We start from the raw sequence: 21,265 nt of genomic DNA, 5'->3' as shown, positions 1-21,265 counted from the left end.
GGCTCGCTGACTTGGTAAACACATATCATCGGTTCCCAATTGCGCAGATCGATGCTCATGCTGTTGATCACTGGATTGTGTGGTCCAGACTCGATTATTTACAGACCGTCGCCATATAGCTGGAATATTGCTGAGTGTCACGAAAACTAAACTCACTCATTCACTCTAAATGTATCTGAGCACATGTGCAACATTCGCCTATGAACGATTATTTTATAACACATTTTTTACAAGAACCTTTTGCATGGGAAATATACTGACCTGAATAGTAAGTTACGTACCTACGTACCTACGTACCTACGTACCTACGCAAAGACTTCTTATTGTTGTGAAAGTCATGTTAGCACCTTTATGCCGTCTGATCCGTCCTTGCTAAACTCAATTGTGGTAAAGCACCTTTAAAATTGAGTGAATGAGTTTACTTTTATGCTGAGCGGCGTAAAAGTCACTCACTCACTCACTCACTCGGAAGGGTGAGTATAATGAGTATCAGGATGAAAGGGAGAAAGAAGATAATGAGGAATATGAAGATGGGGATGTTGAGGATGTGCAGAGAGGAAGGAAAGAGTGGATGAGGGGTACAGATGAGGAGAAAAAGGATAGAAAAAAATCCTTAAGGGGGAAGGGGAGCAAGATGGCAAAGATGGTGAGAAGAAAAAGAAGAAGAGGATGTAGGCGGATGATAATGAGCAACGAATGGACGACGCGGAGATGGATGAGGAGGAAGCACGGATGAAGGTTACACAACAAGGAGCAAGAATTTGATTGGATGAGTAGGAGGAGATAAAAGACAGGGGGAAGAAATGAAGTAAGGGGAGAGGACTAGGTCACCACTCGTGGCCAACCGCCGTTACCTTGACGTAACAATTGTTCATTGGACCGATGTAAGTTTCATTGTATATCGTCGTCCTAATTAATGTTGGACGATTCTGATTGGACAACCTTGGTTTGATATCCAAGAAATATATTTATATAAACCACCGCCTTACTCGCCGTCAAATCATTCTGGGAAAAGACAGGATGATGAAGGTAGGTTAAAATCTCTAATATTCAATCTGTAGTTTCAGGAACCATAAGTCTAAACCTTAAAGGGGAATGAGGATAGACTTCAGAAAGGGTACATTGTGCAATATTGAAACAAGAGAGTCCGTGTAGCAGTCCTAAATCAAATTACGAGCCTCCCTTGGGCCTAGCAATGCCTTAAATGCACTACAGGACTACCAGTAGTCAGATTTCAGTTTTGTTCAATATATTTTATATATTAATTATAGAAATAGAGTAAAACGTTGGAGAGTGAGTGAGGAGGATGGGGAGGAGAATGACGATTAGGAGAAAGCGCACCTAACCCTGTCCTTACCCTCATGGACGGTTACGCACGATCTCAATGCGCTAGGGTCGTTGATGCCAACTTAGAGCACTGAGACCCTTGTCCGTATGGAGTGGTCATTCCGATCGCTAGACATCAACACTCATTCCGATCGCTAGACATCAACACTGATTTAAACAAGTTTGCAGATCGGAAGAATTCAATGGTCAATCTAACAGCGAAAAGGGTGAAAAAACTGTAGTGTAGAGAAGTGAAAATGGTAAACAGATAACGTATTTGTAGTGCTGATAAATATGGTCATATGAAATTAACAAGTCCGGTCATTTTCAAGATTCCGGCCATAGATTCCCACAAGTATCAACAATATCTGGTGTAACCTCCGTAATGGACAATACCATCCCTGATCCTCAACCTCATTAACCACATCAGAGGTTGGTTTTGGCGTTGAGGCATTGCGTTCCATTCTTGATAGAGGGCTTAATCCAGTGCATCAAACTTTTGCACAATCTCTTTAGTCAGACCTGAGAACCACAATGTCCAAACAGGCTCTATGGGATTGAGATCGGGCCAAGGCAAAATAGCTACCGCTTCTTGACGTGAGAAATGACCAACGGCACGTGCAAGAAGGAACTGTCCGTTGTTGTTCTGGCTATGTCTTTAGAGGATGGCCATTGAAATGTACAACTGTGTCCAGATCAGATTGTGTCTGATCGATCACATCATATTAGATGAGTGAACAAGCGCCAATAGTACTTACTCCAAGATATTTTGTTGTGCATTCTGCTGCAGTCTTTCTGCTGCGCCAAGGGGCGGTGGGGTAGCATTGTGGTTAAAGCGTTTGCTCTTCACGCCCAAACCCTGGGTTCGACTCCACACATGGGTGCAATGTGTGCAGCCCACTTCTGGCCGCCCCGATGTAATATTGCTGGAAATTTGGTAAACGCGACGTAAAACTAAAATCACTCACTCTGCTGCGCTAAACACGAGCTCATCATAAACGAAATAAATCGACTATCGCCCGACGAGTGGACCCTTCCCCATGACGTCAGTTCCGACTCCGACAACAAGATAGTCGTGCTGCTTTGTGCTCCGGGGGCATCTGATATGTCGGTATACCCGACCGGTTTTAGCCGGTTTTAGGCGAGTTGACAAACGGCTATGTGGAAGCAACTCCATTTTAATGACACCACTGTCACGAAATGATGAAGTCTTGAGATTCTTAGAAGGGTTGTATCTTCTCTAAGAGCAGTGACTATCGACCTGAACACTGATGGTCCTTCATAGCTGCCCGATTCTGACGAATCGGCTGATAGTGGAAGGATGACAAGCAACACCTCTTGCAGCAGTGTACAGTAACATGCCAACATTCCACATACCAGTAATTTATTATTTTTGAACAGTTGTCAGTTGAGGATCGCCTTATTTGGTTATCAACAACAAAATCAACCAATATCGAGGCGTAAGAACACTGATATTTATAATTTGCTAAATGACGAGTAAACAAATAGTCCCCAGCTTATATCCACTGGTTTATCTGCTTTGATAATGGTTTTAACAAAACTTTCGAATTAATTTCGAAACAGACATTTACTTGTTTCCAATGTTGATTCTTCCAGGAAACAGCAACCCTTCTGCTTCTCCTGTACTTCTGTCATTCCTCCTACAGTCAAGGTAAGTCGGTTTATGTCGTTTAAACCCACCAAACTCTCCTGACGTACTGGTACTTCGGATTTAATTCTATGAAACACGAAACAATACAGTCGGAGTCACAGTCCTAAATCACATTACTTTCCTTTCCTTTCAAAAACCGACATCTGTCCAGTCCGGCATGTTGTCAACACCGACACAAAATTTCAGTCCCGTCCGCGGCTTGTACATTTATTATCAGCTCTACAATCCGGCACATTGTCTAAACCAGATTATTTCTTCAGTCCCAGTGAGTGCCGGTTTGGAAAATGTAAATATGTTAATCACCGATTTTCGACAGATGTCTACTTTAAGTGACAGTTCACATTATGCCTCCTATGTTTATTTAAAAGATACCTGAGAACCTGAAAAATATTTATCCTGTCTACAAACTGAATATATTAGAAATACAGCTGTACGATTTAGACCAGGTCTTACAAATTTGATAATCAACGATTTTGAAAAGTCTTTACGATTATCTCCCTCATGTAGCCCTGGAACTGAAGATGATTTCCATGATATATTTGGTGTCCAAACTTTATGTTACTAAGAATAAAATATCTTGGCGAATAATAGTGTTCTGATCATGTAAGTTATGCCGTTTTACCTAACGTCTTGGCTGTAAACAATGAAACAATTTTGTCCTATCTTGCATTGTATGTACATAACGCATCGAAACTAAAAATATATATTGTATGATTATTCTACCAACATATTTAATGTAGACAATCATGTTTCAGTTAATTGAATGAATGAGTATAACAGAATGAATATGTTTGGACATTGTAATGGCCTTTCATGCTCTTAACGCTTTGACTTTGACTTGACGTCTAATTGATTGGAGTACCTATTTCCAAACACCTGAACCCCCTCATTCCAACAAAACTCTGTACGAAATGTCAGCTGACTTCGAGTCAAATGTCCAACACCATTGTTCACGAAAGTACAGTCGGTACTTTCTGTGTCTGTGCGTTGTTAAACGCAGCTTTCAGCAGTATCCTACTGTTTGACAGGTATTAGATGAGCTACGACCTGACAAAACACCCCAATTTGCATATATTGGAACGTCCTCCAGAACACTCTGTTTGAAAGAAGAGGGAAACAAGTTGTCGTCTAAATATTCAATGTCATGATGGTATTTTGCTGAACTAAATCTCTCTTCGAGACACGTGTTGAACAGTAGCGGTATTGATTTCAAGCCACGGTCAGCATGTGCTTAATCGCCGCCAATCTATCTGTAGCAACCAAGTGTATTCATCCAGATTACTTGCCCCGCCTCCTTGTCACAAACGCGATCACTGCGCTGTCTCATCTAATACTAGTCAAGCAGTAAATTACGTTCAAATCAGTCCAATCCAGCATGCAATTGTGTTTTTAACTCCCTCAATGAAAACTTGTTTCTTAATTTGCTAAGCCCGAATTCCAGCAGTTGGAATCAGAATTCAACCACACATATCTGCAGCTAAATTCATCTCAATATCATAGCACCTTACCAACATTTGTTTTCGTCACTTCGGCAGATGGTGAAACAACAGGTCGAGCTTACCCTCACCAAACTCAAAACATCAGAAACAAACCCCATTGTGTTGCCACACTAACACTCCGATTAACGTCCCACGTACGTGAGTGAGTGAGTGAGTTTAGTTTTACGCCGCACTCAGCAATATTCCAGCTATATGGCGACGGTCTGTAAATAATCGAATCTGGACCAGACAATCCAGTGATCAACAACATGAGCATCGACCTGCGCAATTGGGAACCGATGACATGTGTCAACCAAGTCAGCGAGCCTGACCACCCGATCCCGTTAGTCGCCTGTTACGACAAGCATAGTTGCCTTTTATGGCAAGCATGGGTTGCTGAAGGCCTATTCTACCCCGGGACCTTCACAGGTCCCAGCGTATGTAACATTCGTAGATCCATTTTAACTGAGGGATCCAAGGATATATGGAGAAACTGCTAGAGCCACAGTAATCGATCCAACATTGTTTCCTCAAGAATTTCGGATAATAGTTCCATTTTCACTGCTGAGACCAAAGCCATCTTGACCTATATTTAACAGAAGAACCATTTCAAAAACTCCATCATTTTTACACATTCATTATCTTGTTTTCAAGCTTTTCAAAACGTTACTTCTACCATTCTGGACAATTGAGAACTTTACGCCGATCTTTCTACTGGCCAATGTGACATCGTCCTCTGCTGGTTTCGGGGTCACGTCGGCAAAGCAGATAACACAAAGGCCGATGCTGCAGCGAAAGCAGCTCTGGACAAGTTCTTATCTCCCTTACTGATCCCATATAATGGCTTCACACCAGCTATAAAACGTTTATGTCAAAAAGTTCGGACATCCAAGTAGGAAGAATAAAGCAAGAGGCTAGTTAAACTGAAACCAACAAATGGTTATACCTACTTGCGTTGTCAGTCAAGACGTGGCGAGGTAATGTTACGACATTGTTGCATTGGCCACAGTCAGTGTTCATATATGCCAGGGATTCACATTATGAACGGACAAATCGGAAAGATCGTATTGTGAACTACCTGCAGGCATGAGTGAATGAGTGAGTTTAGTTTTACGCCGCACTCGGCAATATTCCAGCTATATGGCGGTGGTCTATAAATAATTGAGTCTGGACAAGACAATCCAGTGATCAACTGCATATGCATCGACCTGCGCAATTGGGAACCGTTGACATATGTAAACCAAGTCAACGAGCCTGACCACCCGATCCCGCTAGTCGCCTCTTACGACAAGCATCACCTTTTATGGCAAGCATGGGCTGCTGAAGGCCTACTCTACCCCGAACCTTCACGGGTCACTACCTGAAGTAACTTGATCTGTATTATAAATTGTAACAAAGTATTGCCTGGTTTTGTTTTGGGTTTTTTTCAAAAATAATGTAATGAATGCATTTCATTTTTTAAAAGAAACAATTCATTTGGACTTAGTACTTAAAATGTGTATGAGTGCAGACTTGATCTCATCGCCATATGGCTGGCCGTAATAATGCCGACGTGCCGTAAAACCCAATTCAACTCAACTCGAACCCAAACAAGTATATGACGAGACAATGTCTGAGTGCTAAACATGTCGCCAGTTACAGTAGGTAAGCCTAGTCTGTCATCGTATGATACCTGCGTAGAGCGATGGTGATGATGTGACCCAGACTCGATTATTCACACATCACCGCTATGTAACTCGAAACTGAGTGTGATGTGCATCGCTCGCTCTTTCACTGCAATGTGCGTACCATACTAACTGAGTTACGTTCTGTTATCAATGGCAGATCCATGTAGGAGCTCCACACTAAGGCACATCGAGAGGCGCGACCCCGAGACACCAGTAGGTCAGTTACCTGTAGACGACTCCAGAATAAGGCCTGGTTGGTATAGCGCCCCCAGGAACTGGGAACTGCTGAGTCGGGATCCAGGAGGCGACTCTAGGTGTGGTGCCAGCGTCCCGTTGTACAGAAGAAAGAGTAAGACCATCGCCACTCACTCTTATCATGTGGTGGTGTGTGATATCACAGCGTCAAATGCGTTTACATGATGTGAACTGCGTGATTGTGTGTGACAACACAGGGTCACGTATGATTGCATTGTGTGATTAGGTGTGATGAAATAGCTCACAGAATATCACATGCTGTGATTAGGTGTCACAACATAGTGTCACATAAGATTACATGAAGTGATTGTGTTTGATATCATAGGGTCACATATTATTACATGGTGTGATAGGGTGTGATAGGGTGTGATAACATCGGTCACATATTATTACATGTTGTGATAGGGTGTGATAACATCGGTCACATATTATTACATGGTGTGATAGGATGTGGTAATATAGGTCACATATTATTACATGTTGTGATAGGGTGTGATAATATAGGTGACATATTATTACATGGTGTGATAGGGTGTGATAATATAGGTCACATATTATTACATGGTGTGATAGGGTGTGATAATATAGGTCACATATTATTACATGGTGTGATAGGGTGTGATAATATAGGTCACATATTATTACATGGTGTGATAAGGTGTGATAATACAGGTCACATATCATTACATGATGGGATTGTTTGTGGTAACATAGGTCACATAAGATTACATGGTGGGGCTGTGTTTGATAACATATGGCCACATATTATTACATGGTGTGATTGGATGTGATAACATATGGTCACATATTATTACATGGTGTGACAGGGTGTGATAATATAGGTCACATATTAATACATGATGGGATTGTTTGTGGTAACATAGGGTCACATACTATTTACATGGTGTGATAGGGTGTGATAATATAGGGTCACATAAGATTGCATGATGTGATTGTGTGTGAAAGCGTAGGATCATATGTTGTTTCATGATGTGAACTGTGTGATTGTGTGTGCTAACATAGGGTCATAAATTATTACATGGTGTGACTGGGTGTCACAAGCTAGGGCCACATAAGATTACATGAAGTGATCGTATTTGATAACATAGGGTCACATATAATTACATGGTGTGACTGGGTGTGATAACATAGGCTACTTAATATTACATGATGGGACTGTGTTTGATAACATATGGCCACATATTATTACATGGCGTGATTGGATGTGATAACATAGGTCACATATTATTACATGGTGTGATTGGGTGTGATTTTCATGTAGATACCGTGTGCTTACATGGTGTCAGCTGTGTGATTGTTTGTGATAACACAAGGTCAAATTGTGGTTACATTGTTCTGTTGTATGGGATAACATTGGACTATATATGGCTGTGATAACATAGGGACATATTGTGGTTAAGTAGTGTGATTGTGTATCACAGATAGTAGTTTCTCATGGTTAATGTTAATGTTTTAGTTTTGTGGTGATGTATTGTCATGTGTTCGCACCATTGTGTAATGTGTTAACTCGCTTGATATATCTCATCTATTTCAAGTATTCTAATTTTAAGATGTACTTGAAAGTGAAAGTTAAAAGTAATGCGTGAGCACAATTTAATGCACCATCATACTGATATCACATTTATTTGAATTTAAATACATTTGAATTTAATGTAGCCTGTCTGCTTCCTTTAAGAGATCAACGCGAACGAATCTGAAATATGCCATAGGCTGCCGGTGAACCCCTGCTACATGCCATATGCCATACCGACGAGGATGTGTGGCGATACTGAAGTATATTACCTCTCTGCGACAACCGCAGGGTCAGGATACTGCTTTTGTAAGTTTTAGACAACTTCTTTATTCTTCTGCATAGATATTGGATGGTGCAGGCATGGTATCAGCGAACATTTTCGTCATTTTTGTTTCCTCTGCCCTGTCATTTTGTTTTTATCCCTTCAAAATATTAATGGTATCACCTCGAGAATTTTGGTATTTTAAAACAGTGACAGACTGTCCAAATTAGAAAATTGAAATGATCTGTCCTCTGATCTTCACTTTCAGGTGCTTGGTACAAAGAGGAAGCCAGTTTTACTTGAATCAGAAATATTGGGTTATTAAGTTCCTTGATGAAATCTTGTAACATGTTGAACTTCCTCGATTAAAATGCCTTCAATTCACGAAATATATGTGATTGGTCAGCCAATGTGAAATTTTGTGCTTAACTCGTGAATTTGTAAAACGTGACTAGAAGTCTTCATAATCCCTAAAGCTGCACTAACCAATGTTGTGAGTATTAGGACTTTAGTAACCCAGTATGTGTAGGTGTCATTGCTGTAAGCAATAGTGCTGTGCTGACCAATGCTGTATCAGGACTGTATTGACATATTAGGTGTCAGTGCTGTAATAACACTGTATTGACCAATGCTGTATCAGGAGTGTATTAACACATTAGGTGTCAGTGCTGTAATAACACTGTATTGACCAATGCTGTATCAGGACTGTATTAACACATTAGGTGCCAGTGCTGTAATAACACTGTATTGACCAATGCTGTATCAGGAGTGTATTAACACATTAGGTGTCAGTGCTGTAATAGCACTGTATTGACCAATGCTGTATCAGGACTGTATTAACACATTAGGTGTCAGTGCTGTAATAGCACTGTATTGACCAATGCTGTATCAGGACTGTATTAACACATTAGGTGTCAGTGCTGTAATAACACTGTATTGACCAATGCTGTATCAGGACTGTATTAACACATTAGGTGTCAGTGCTGTAATAGCACTGTATTGACCAATGCTGTATCAGGACTGTATTAACACATTAGGTGTCAGTGCTGTAATAGCACTGTATTGACCAATGCTGTATGCATGGAGAATGTATTAATACGTTAGGTGTCAATGTAGCATCTCTACTGTATTGACCAATCTTGTAAGCATCAGTGATTGCAATAGGCGTAGGTGTTGTGTGCATTAACATTGCCTAACTGCAGGATGTATCAATATCTTGTGTATAAATACTGTATGAATATAGTTGGTGCCCGTGCTGCAAATATCAAAACTGTGTCATAAAAATCAAGATTAAAACCCCATCATTTAAAAATCAATAAAGAATATTTTCCAACTAGATTACCGTCAGTCATCAGTGTGCTGTCATATATCAATGTGTTGTCAATTATCAGTGTGTTGTCAGTTATCAGTGTGTTCTCAGTCACCAGTGTGCTGTCAATTATCAGTGTGTTGTCAGTTATCAGTGTGTTGTCAGTTTTCCGTGTGTTGTCAGTTATCTGTGTGCTGTCAATTATCAGTGCGCTCCGGAAACTCATGCTGACATCACATCCTACATTATGACAAAGTATTACATTGTTCACACAACACATATTGTAACAACAAACATACATGCATTAATTTATTGTAAGGACAGACGTGCATTTACTGTAAATATGCTGAACTATGGCACAATGTAATCTTGCCAATAATTCAAAATTCCCTGATTTTGATCCCTTTAATGCGTCATAACGTGACTGCAATGCACATTCAATGATTATGTATACCAGTCACAATGTGGTTATTGCATTTAACAAAAAAAATGATAGAAGCAACTTGAAGATTATCTCCCTTCACAAACAGTCATCGTAGTCAACTGCTAATAATCACCTTTCAAAAACTTTCATACTGATCTATAGTCTGATAATCACCTTTCAAACACTTTCATACTGATCTATAGTCTGATAATCACCTTTCAAACACTTTCATACTGATCTATAGTCTGATAATCACCTTTCAAACACTTTCATACTGATCTATAGTCTGATAATCACCTTTCAAAAACTTTCATACTGATCTACAGTCTGATAATCACCTTTCAAAAACTTTCATACTGATCTATAGTCTGATTATCACCTTTCAAAAACTTTCATACTGATCTACAGTCTGATAATCACCTTTCAAAAACCTTCATACTGATCTATAGTCTGATAATCACCTTTCAAAAACTTTCATACTGATCTACAGTCTGATAATCACCTTTCAAACACTGCCCCGTGTATTTGTATCATGATCCAGATTGTTTCCCAGTTTGTTGTCATTGGTTGTTTTCATTATTTTGAAAGAAAGTTTGGGAACTAACATTGATGTCTTATTTTACAGTCGACAATGGTCCTTGTGGGAGTAGTCCGTGTGCTAATGGGGGAACATGCCGCGACTTACGAGGCCGTGGCTACACTTGCATCTGTACTCCGTATTTCACGGGTCGGAACTGTACAAGTAAGAATGCGTTGAGTTCAGGCATTTTTTTATTTTGCAGTCTCAAATAAGCATGTCTGTTTGGCGCAGGAAGATGCACGACATGATGAAGGCCTTAGACCTTTCTCAGGTCAGGACACATATAAGCTGAACAAATATTAATAACAAAACATCTTAGCTTAGGGGGTGAAGGATTTGTTACACGTAAATGACGTTATAAAACATATTTTACACAGTCCATATACAACCTACCAATGATATTGTAACCTGTGACCTGATGTGTATGTAATGTGAAACAGCATGTGTGAACGGTGGTTTGAAGCGTACACTGTGACGTCATGTGTGTATTGTGACATGATGAGTACATAATTGCGTTATCTCTCATTTGTAAACCAAAAGTCACTGTGTTCTGTAATCCGATTGGTTGAAAAACATGATCATAATTATGGCATTTGATTCCCCGTTGCTGCAAGACTATTCTCTGCGTATTGACACGTAGAAACACCGTAAACAATTGTTTTGTTGTGTCATCAACAGTGATGACGTCATTCAAATAATATTGTGACAGAAGTCAGAATGACTTCACAAATGAGCAGCTCCAGATGCTACCATGGGAACCAGCTGGAACGGCCACCTGATGACACTTCACTGCTGTATCCCTACTCGATGTAAACGAGTGCAGACAGTACAAAACTTTGGTTTACTTTTTTGTTTACAATGTCGAGGTTCCAAATGTATTCCTATTCCCGTGCTTCAAATACTCAATAACACCCAGAAACTGACCAACACATGATGTTTATCTCCTAAATGCACACACTCGTTGTTTGTTTGTTTAACCCCCTGGATGCCACAGGGACATATAATATTCTGTCCTTCCTCGTCAGCCCTCACTCTGAAGTCCAATAAAATTCTATATATACCACGTACATATATATACCTCAAAGTTATGAATTCTAAGGGAATATCCCTGTTTCTTGATACCATCCTCTATTATCTCAGACCATGCTATTTAAAGTGCTTAAATTGCCTTTCAAATAGGCTTCATCGTAAATGTCGCCTTTGTTCACACTACACAAAATCACGATTCAGAGCGTTATTTGCTGTATGTTTTGAAATGTGAAAATAGGATAATTACTGTGAGTATTGGATTTGATTACACAATACCATTTAGAAAGTGGTCAAATGCAACATAGAGGGCCGTCTCCTATTCTCGCGGTGAACACATTTTCTGCCGAGGTCGCCGATGCGTGATACTTAGCGGTTGTTTACATCATTGACCAGTAATTAAGAAGAGGCCCAAGTGTGTGAATTATCAAAATTTTGCAGTGTAACGAATATTCGTGAGTTTTAACCAACTTGGAAAAATCGTAACTTTCCCCGCCCTTCCCGATAAGATTCCCCTTCATTACACCTAATAACGTTACTTTCTCGCTGTACCGCGAGAATATAGGAGACGCCTCGAAAAGTCAGCGGCGGACGACCATGTTTTTCATCGAGCTCAAGTGAGATAACACACTTGATGGATCAAGCAGTTGACAGATGCAGATGTTAGAGGGGGGATCTCTCCATTTAAAAACAACAAGCATACATACGAAATGAACTGTTTGTATTATTTTTTCAGCTGATATTCGTAAGTACCGCGAGAATAGGAGACGCCAGTTTATGTCATATTTTACTAAGAAAGTGAAATCCCAAATATGACATATGTAGTACTGCATTTCAAAAATAACCTATTAATGATCACTGATATCAAGTTTTCACGTCGCCGATGAACCCAGAATCGGCTGGTATGTTTTCGAAAATACAGCTACACGCACGCCGGAGTCCGCTTTCCGCCATATTGGATAGTGTTTACAAAATCACGTTCCGAGAAGGCCGGTATTGACACGCCTATTACATCACGTTTATTTCACAGTCAGCTGCGACAAATGCATCATTGAATTCCCCGTATATCTTAGAATCAACAATACCAACTATATAGATAAAACGAAACCAAAGATATTTGGCATGAAAATGGAACGCTGTGCTCCAAAGACAGCGCTTGTTTGAATATAGATTTTAATCAAAGAAAAAATCCGATTTTACACTACGTAGCATTTTTTTAATTTTTCCAACATCCAGCCGTGTATTCACTGCTTACAATGGCTTAATACGCTTAGAATATTCAGCTTAAGAGTATCGTAGCAAGAAATAGCAAATTAAAAATAGATACAATGCAATCATTGGATAATTCACAAGAAACTGTCAAACTTTTAGTGCCGCTTGACGTCATGACTGACGCAAAATCACGCAGAGCGACAGCTGGGCTTGTCAGCATTTCTGGCTTCTTCCTTCATTTACAGTGTAAACGATAAAAACATGTAACAATACACAGATAGTCAGAACAATTCTGATTACTTGCATCTCACATTTATGTACAAAAGATCCTTGAATCAAGGAAAGAGTCCTCACAAAATCCTGTGCACCCTTGTCAGTGAAGCCATTTTGAAAGAAATCGGTCATCGATAGTGATGTCACACGTCAACATTGTTGCTCATATTAGGTAATTTCTTTGAGGTGAAGGTCGATTGAACAAGCGTAAACACAATGGCCATATTCCGATTGCACTTTCAGTTTTGTGATGTATATTTTGCGTATCGTTCAAATATTTTTTCATGAAACTGATTTCAGTATCTACATATATTCATGTTCAACACCAGATCATATCTGGGTATAAGGTATGCGTTTTCATTCTTTGAAAGCTTTTGATTGTTTGAATAGTATTTACATGGGAAACTGACTCAGTAAGTGTACTACACCACATTTTAAGCCTCTACACAAGTGTTAGAAGATCACACGTAGCCATTACTGCAACATGTGCTATAGTTAACTGTGATGTACAATGTTCAGTGCGTTGGGACAAATATTGCAGTTTCATATGAACAGGTTAATAAACGGCGATTTAATTCCAACTTATAAGCAAAACTCATAATATTAATGAAAATGATTTGTACATTTATGAAATGTATAGGCACACATATTTAAAGGAATTTTTCTTGTTCATTGCATTGGTTTGTATCGTTTTTAGAGACAAAACAATTATGAATATTGATTGACCAGGTGAGAGTTTGTAAAAAACGTTTTATGACTCATTATCATTGTTTTAGATAATAATGTCAATTCAAATTCGTTTAAAATATTACAGTTGTATTTTTGACGTTCATTATTAATTCATGCTATGTTCGAAGTTATTGTTTTGTTAAATATATCAATATAAGGAATGAAGCATTATTTGTGACTCCCGACAGTTGATGAAGGCAGTGCCTTGCAAATTTCTTGATGCTTGAACTGTTGACAACATATGTACATACATGCTGGTGTTCCACGGAAAATGAACGACAGCTGGTTTGGTAGTGTTCATTTGAGCGTGGTTATCTGAAACTGTCAACACTGGAGGATGAACTATTTGAGCGAGACAAAATGGAATTGTGTATGAATTAAGATTTCAGTAAACAATCACAATGCGAACTTTATGTCTTCAATGTGTAAAACTGAAACAAAGGTTATCATCTTTTGTGTGACATTATCAGACGGATGTCTAAGATGTTGATCCTGTGAGTGGAGCGTTCCCTGAATTAAAATGGTGCAAGATGGTTGCAACATGTGTAAGCTACACACAAATGGGAACCAATGGAGTTCTTTAGCGATATAAGTGAGTTTGAATTGATATGTAATCCCAAGGCACTTTTATTTAATGTATTAAGCTGATCGGCTCTTTTGTTACTTGTTAGCAAGTAATAATCAGTACGAGAGATGAGGAGAGACAGCTTCTGTCTCACATAGGAATTATTTTTCAGAGCATGGCGTAGCTTTCCAACATCATGAAGATTTTATTTTGAACACTTGGGTTACGTTTTGTATCGTGGTTAGATGCTGATTAAATATCTCTCCCTTTCTCAGGTGCAGCAATTGTTGAGTCGCTAGTTTTTAGAGTTTTGTAAAAGCAAAGGACAGAACTCACTCACATTTCCACCTTCCTTTGTGTACATTTCTACCATATTTAACATGACGCGTTGCCTTCAATTGTTGTTAAGGTGCCAAGTGAACACTCAGATGTTATCTTAAAGTTTTAGACAAAGTTCCTCAAACTGCAGTAACCTGGCTCTGATAACACTGTTATCAGAGGCACTCCCAGCCAGGATTATTTACAGATCGCCACCATAAAGCTGGAATATTGTTGAAGGTGGCGTTAAACACCAAACCAACCAACCAGCTTAATATAGACAGATTGCGTGGTACATCGCTTCTTTACTTTAGGGTACAGGATTTATTAACTGATTCGAGCTGTGTCCTGTTATCAGTTGAAATAGACCCATGCAAGAACTACACACTACTTGAGAACATCGAAAATCGCGATCCCAGCACTCCAGAGAATCCAGAGATTGTCCACGACGCCACACTACCCCGAGGTTGGTATGGGGCCCCTGGGAAGTGGGAACTGCTGAGCCGGGATCCAGGAGGCTTTTCTCGGTGCGGCACCAGGTTGCCGATATACAGAAGAAGTAAGACCATCGCCACTCACTTTACTCAACTGCATATAGATTGTGTATATAATGCGTTAGCGTTGGGTCACATGTGGTTACATGGTGTGATTGTGTTTGATAACAGAAGGTCAGATGTGGTTACATGTTGTGTTTGTGTTTTATAACAGAGAGTCAAATGTGGTTACATGGTGTGATTGTGTTTGATATCAGAGGATCAGTTCCGGTCATATGTCATGATTATGAGTGATAACAGGGGACCATACGCATGACAATCGCCGATCTCTGTTCTCAAGAGCGAAAGTTCGAGGGCAAAATTTCACTACTCTTGCTTGTTAGTTGCCACGCTATTCTACCAGCAAATAGTCGATCCTCGTAAAAATGGCGAAAAGTGACAACAAGTTGCAATTATTAGATTTTGTGTTAGTGAGAAATTCATCGGTCTAAAGTGAAATCAAATGGACCGTACAAGGTGTGACTGGGTATGATAACAAGGTGTCGCGTGAGATCAACTCGAATTACATGGTATGTGTGATTGTTTGTGATAAAATTGAGTCAAACTGTGATTATGTGATGCAATTGGTTGTGATAGCGTAGGGTCTTGATGTTGTTAGATGGTGTGACTGTATTTGATATCACAGATAATAGTTCTGGTGGGTTTCGTTTCCTGGTGATGCATTGACATGTGTTCATACCACTAGCATTATCAGAAAATACGTTAACTCTCTCGCTGTACTTGTCTATTTCAAGTACTGTTCATTGAGGTCTCCCGAGTTGTTAACTCTCTCGCTGTACTTCGTCTATTTCAAGTACAGTTCATTGAGGTCTCCCGAGTTGTTAACTCTCTCGCTGTACTTCGTCTATTTTAAGTACTGTTCATTGAGGTCTTACGAGTTGTTAACTTGCTCACAGTACTTCGTCTATTTCAAGTACAGTTCATTGAGGTCTCCCGAGTTGTTAACTCTCTCGCTGTACTTCGTCTATTTTAAGTACTGTTCACTGAGGTCTCCCGAGTTGTTAACTCTCTCGCTGTACTTCGTCTATTTTAAGTACTGTTCACTGAGGTCTCCCGAGTTGTTAACTCTCTCGCTGTACTTCGTCTATTTTAAGTACTGTTCATTGAGGTCTTCCGAGTTGTTAACTCTCTCGCTGTACTTCGTCTATTTCAAGTACAGTTCTCGTGAGGGCCGTTAGGGTTGACCTAACCTAACCTAACCTCGCTAGGTCTAACTTAACCTAACCTTAACCTTAACCCTACCCTAACCATAACTTTAACCCTAACCTAACCTAACTATAATCACCTACAGTTACGTAAAAGAGTATTATGACGTGTTTTCAAAGTTTGTGGTGTTGTATTCTAAATGTAGGCTGCAGTCTAATGGACCATCTTACTCACAGTACATGCATTTGCATTTAATGTAGCTTTTCTGTTTCCTTTCAGAGAAATACATGAACGAATCCGAAATGTGTTTGAGGGGCCAGACGATAATATGCCACCATCCGTTTAATATTTCGACAAAGATGTGTGGCAACAAGGAGGTGTATTATCTCTTTACGAGATTCGGAGGTGCAAGATTCTGCTTTGGTAAGAGTTCGGCTAATACTTTATTATTGTACATAGATACTGGATGGTGCAGATACGGTATGAGCGAAATATTCCATTACCAGTTAAACACAAGACCAACGTTTTTGTCATTTTAGTTTCCTCTGCCCTCTCATTTTTTATTTTTACCCGTCAAAACTAACGAAACACCATAAGAATCTTGTTCTTTCAAAGGAGATACACTACCCAAATTAGAAAATGGTGCAGGCAGCGTATCAGCGAACTTTTCGTCATTTTAGATTTCTAAAATTTTAGTTTTACCCCTTCGAAACTATGATGATAACACCTCGAGAATTTTGGTATTTTAAAACGGTGACAGACTATCCAAATTTAAAAAACTACAATGATCTGCCCTCTGATGTCTCTTTTCATGTGTCCGATACAAAGAGAAAGCCACTTTACTGAATGGATCAGAAATATTGAGTTGCTAGGTTACCCGGTGAAATCCTCTAACATGCTGAGCCATTTCGACTAAATATGATTGCTTAACAAATGTAAAACTATTCTGAATGTATTATGAATTTGTAAAGCATGGTTAGAAATACTTATAAACCTGAACCACCCTTCGAGTCGGGAAAGACCAAGGAGATAACTTAATGGGCGAGCATTTCTAATGATAACACAATGGAAACAAAACGGAAAACATGCATTAAGTGTGAATGCTGTGAGCGTTAGAACTGTATTCATCGATGCTTTAAGTATCAGGCTTGTATTAACACATTAGGTGTCAGTGCTGAGAGTATTAATAATGTATTGACCAATGCTGTAAGTATCAGGAATGTGTTGATATTTTAGGTGTTATGTTGCGAGCAGTACTACTGTAATGACCTCGGGCGCGTTTCATGAAGCAACCTTTACTCTGGGTTACCTTAACTGTCATGCTTTAACATGTACTTAGTTACCTTAGTGACTTACGATCACCATAGGGCTTGTGAAAAGAGACCCAATGCTATAAATATCAGTAGTGAATAGTGTATTAACACATAAGGCGTCAGTAATAGTGTATGATTGCAGGATGTATTAATACATGTATCAATGCTGTACGGATACTGTTGGTGTCAGTGCTGTAAATATGAAACTCCATCAGTAGAATATTAGAATTGAAACTAAAAATTAACAACAACAACAACAGCAAACACCCGTACGAGCGAGCGAGCGAGTTTAGTTTTACGCCGCACTTAGCAATATTCCAGCTATATGGCGACGGTCTGTAAATAATCGAGTCTGGACCAGACAATCCAGTGATCAATAACATGAGCATCGATCTGCGCAATGGGGAACCGATGACATGTGTCAACCAAGTCAGCTAGTCTGAAAACCCGATCCCGTTAGTCGCCTCTTACGACAAGCATAGTCACCTTTTATGGCAAGCATGGGTTGCTGAAGGCCTATTCTACCCCGGGACCTTCACGGGTCACACCCGTACGAAAACAACTGTTTTGTTTACAGCTCGTCAAAGAATATCAAGTATTTGTTTCTACTATAGACATGAATCTGCTAAATCATTCAGGTCAGTTCATCGGCCGGAGATGTTTCAGCTGGAGACTTCATGTACTGTTTGAGATACCTACTTCTCAGTGTTGGGTAATGCTCTCACACAAGCAGTAAATGATTGTCGTCAACGAAATTTATTCCACGAAGCTTACCTCCAAATATCAGGGTGAAGTCATCACTCTGTCATCACTCTCTACATTACTACAAAGTCCTGTATTGTCCAAGGTTAATTTTTTTGTACGAACAGACATGCATTTACTGAAAATGTGTTGAAATATATGGGACAAAGGAGTCTTGACCTTGAATAGATAATTAAAAACTCCCTGATTTGGATCCCTTCGATCCGTTTTCGCGATTACAAACTGATTGAAACCTTCAATGGTTATCATCAGTTTCATTTGAAAACAAAGGCAATAGAAACAACAAGAAAAATATCTCCCTTCACAGTCATACCAGTCATATCCTGATCATCACCATTCAGAAACTATCACACAGGTCACACCTTCATTACCAACCTTCAGCAACTGTCATACAAGTCACACACTCATTATCAACCTTAAGAAACTGTCACACAGGTCACCCACTCATTATCAACCTTGAGAAACTGTCACACAGGTCACGCCTTGATAATCACCTTTAACAAAATCTCTTTAATACTGGCCACACATATTTATCTGCCGTCAAAATCTGGGCCTGACCATGTCCTGCTCTCATCCTGTGACAACTGCCACACCAGTCACAAAACTATACCATAAGGGTGGAACCTTAATTATTTCCTTTCGAAAACTGTCATGCTGATCTACAGTCTTATAAGCACCTTTCAAACACTCTCATGTGATCTACAGTCTTATAAGCACATTTCGAAAAGTGTTGATCTACAATATCTGATAACCGCGTTTCAAAAACTGCCAAAAACACCATAACCCTGACTGTTTTCGAATGTATTGTCTTTGGTTGTTTTCATTACTGTGAAAGAAAGTTTGGGAACTAACACTGATTTTACGTTTTTACAGTCAACAATGGTCCTTGTGCTAGTAGTCCGTGTGCTAATGGGGGGACATGCAGCGACTCCGAAGAACTCGGCTACAGGTGTATGTGTGCACCTGGATTCACGGGTCAGGACTGTACAGGTAAGTTGAACATTGACAGTGATGAAATGAGTTCTATTTGATGTCTCCTTTGATTTTTACTTTCAGTTTCATAATTTTCAAGGAAGTCTCCTTACAGGCAGCCACTGTTCCTCTGTCAATCATATTTCTTGAAATTGTTTTTAAAAACAAGAATAACAAGCCGCCTCCTGTCACCACCTCACCGACAGTCACTTTTCTGGGCCTATCTGCGCCTCTCTGATGCTCAGTGCCATATCCATTTGCAGTAGTTTTCAAAACACGATAAACAGAGGACAAAGGCAAGCCTGTTCCACCTGAAATCACTTCAGCAAACCGGTTGCATCGTTTGCTATCCATTAGGCTTCGATGACAGCACGTGCAGCCGTACAACCCACGTAAACAAAGGGTCGCTACGCAAATCGAAATAGTGTTACAAGTTTTAGGATAATTTCTCAGTGAAACTGAACCATTTTAACAAAGATGTTTAATTAGATGTGTAGACGCATCAAAAATAAAAGTTATGAATTTTGTACATTATATTGACTGAACTGTGTAAGATGTGAGGAATCGTCACATCTTTCTGGCCTGTGGCAGAGACGCTATGCTGGCTCGCCGCATGGAACTCTGGGTAGGAGAGTGATCTCCAAGCTCACCACGATCGTAAGGATCGGATGATGAAATCGCGTGTCCTTTTTAAAGAAGGTTTCGTTAAACACGTACTGACACATTCGCACTGCATAAAGTAATTATGCTGGAAAACATTTAGATATTAAAATGACCGTTTAAAAATGTATGTCACAGTCGAATGAGCATTCCTAAAACTGCAAAATGCCATTTTATTTACGAAACAAATTTCACATTGGGGTTTGTTTATTTATTTTTGCAGTTTGCGTTCAAGACATCCTGATCATGGAAGATGTATCGCGCTCCATCGGCCAAAACAACTTTGAAAAAGTGAGACGATTTGCAGAAAGTTTGCTCGAACCATTAACCATCAACCCTTCTGCTGCTAACGTTGCATATATGGTGTTTTCCACAAACGCCAGAGTGGTATTCGGTTTCAGTGAATACAGCAACAGTAAGCCAGGTGTACTGGCAGCTCTCAAGAACCAGACCTACGAAAGCGGTTCCACTACGGACATTGTCGAGGCTGTCAATGTGGCTGTCAATTCTGTTTTCACACCGTCAAAAGGCGACCGACCGGATGCTATCAACGTGGTCATCATGTTCACAGATGGGTTCGATACAGAATCGAAGATGGAGGTCATCGATACTAGTATTCTTCAACTGCATGATAAAGCTGAAGTGTTTGTTGTCGCTCTCTCCGACGCGGAGGCCAGTTCCACTGTCAACAGTCTCGCTTCAGACCCTGCTAACATCTTCCAGATTGATGCAGCCAGTTCACTTCAGACTAGGCTGGAGACTTGTCTGAACAGCATGGAATATAAAAAATAAAGAGATAAGACATCAACGAAATTAAATGACGGCGTCGAAATTTATTTCGTTTCCAATAAATGATCTGCATGTGATTGGTGTTTGTTAATGTCTGGGTTGGACATAGCAGATTTAATTTCCCTCTATAATTTCCAGTACACTGTTGGTGGTGTAGCCTAGTGGTTAAAGAGCTCGCTCATTAAACCAAAGACCCGGGTTCGATTCCCCACCGGGGTCCAGTGTGTGCAGCCCATTTCTGGTGTATCTGGCCGTGATATTGTTGAAACAAGGCTAAAATATTTTCAATCTTTCACTCACGTTCTCTGAAACAGAGAATAAACTGCCCTCAAAATGCTAAAAAGGTAAAAAAGCTTCAGACTGTGGAAAATGAAGTTAGCTGCCACAGAACTGACATTTATGGGACCGACCGTGTAAGTGGCCTTGTATTACCCCGTGC

General features: G+C 39.8%; 1 protein-coding gene across 1 annotated transcript; it reads left to right on the top strand.

Moving 5' to 3' along the window:
* Positions 1-634: 634 nt before the first annotated feature.
* On the top strand, positions 635-20,903 carry LOC137255447 (uncharacterized). The gene is made up of 9 exons (XM_067792887.1): positions 635-646; positions 2,944-2,998; positions 6,301-6,492; positions 8,095-8,238; positions 10,553-10,669; positions 14,989-15,189; positions 16,610-16,753; positions 19,279-19,395; positions 20,261-20,903. The coding sequence occupies exons 1-9, from the start codon at positions 635-637 to the stop codon at positions 20,827-20,829; spliced, it is 1,551 nt and encodes a 516-aa protein (XP_067648988.1). The 3' UTR covers positions 20,830-20,903.
* The last annotated feature ends 362 nt before the right edge of the window (positions 20,904-21,265 follow it).

Source organism: Haliotis asinina, chromosome 11 (genome assembly GCF_037392515.1).
Source record: "Haliotis asinina isolate JCU_RB_2024 chromosome 11, JCU_Hal_asi_v2, whole genome shotgun sequence".
In the NCBI taxonomy this organism is placed as follows: domain Eukaryota; kingdom Metazoa; phylum Mollusca; class Gastropoda; order Lepetellida; family Haliotidae; genus Haliotis; species Haliotis asinina.
The sequence above is the reverse complement of the archived record's forward strand: the minus strand, read 5'-3'. Positions and strand labels throughout refer to the sequence as shown.

Bases quoted from the DNA above. Each gene is read 5' to 3' on its own strand.
- LOC137255447 (XM_067792887.1), top strand. The intron at 8,239-10,552 runs GTAAGTTTTAGA...CTTATTTTACAG, and splicing joins AGGGTCAGGATACTGCTTTT to TCGACAATGGTCCTTGTGGG. The intron at 16,754-19,278 runs GTAAGAGTTCGG...ACGTTTTTACAG, and splicing joins AGGTGCAAGATTCTGCTTTG to TCAACAATGGTCCTTGTGCT.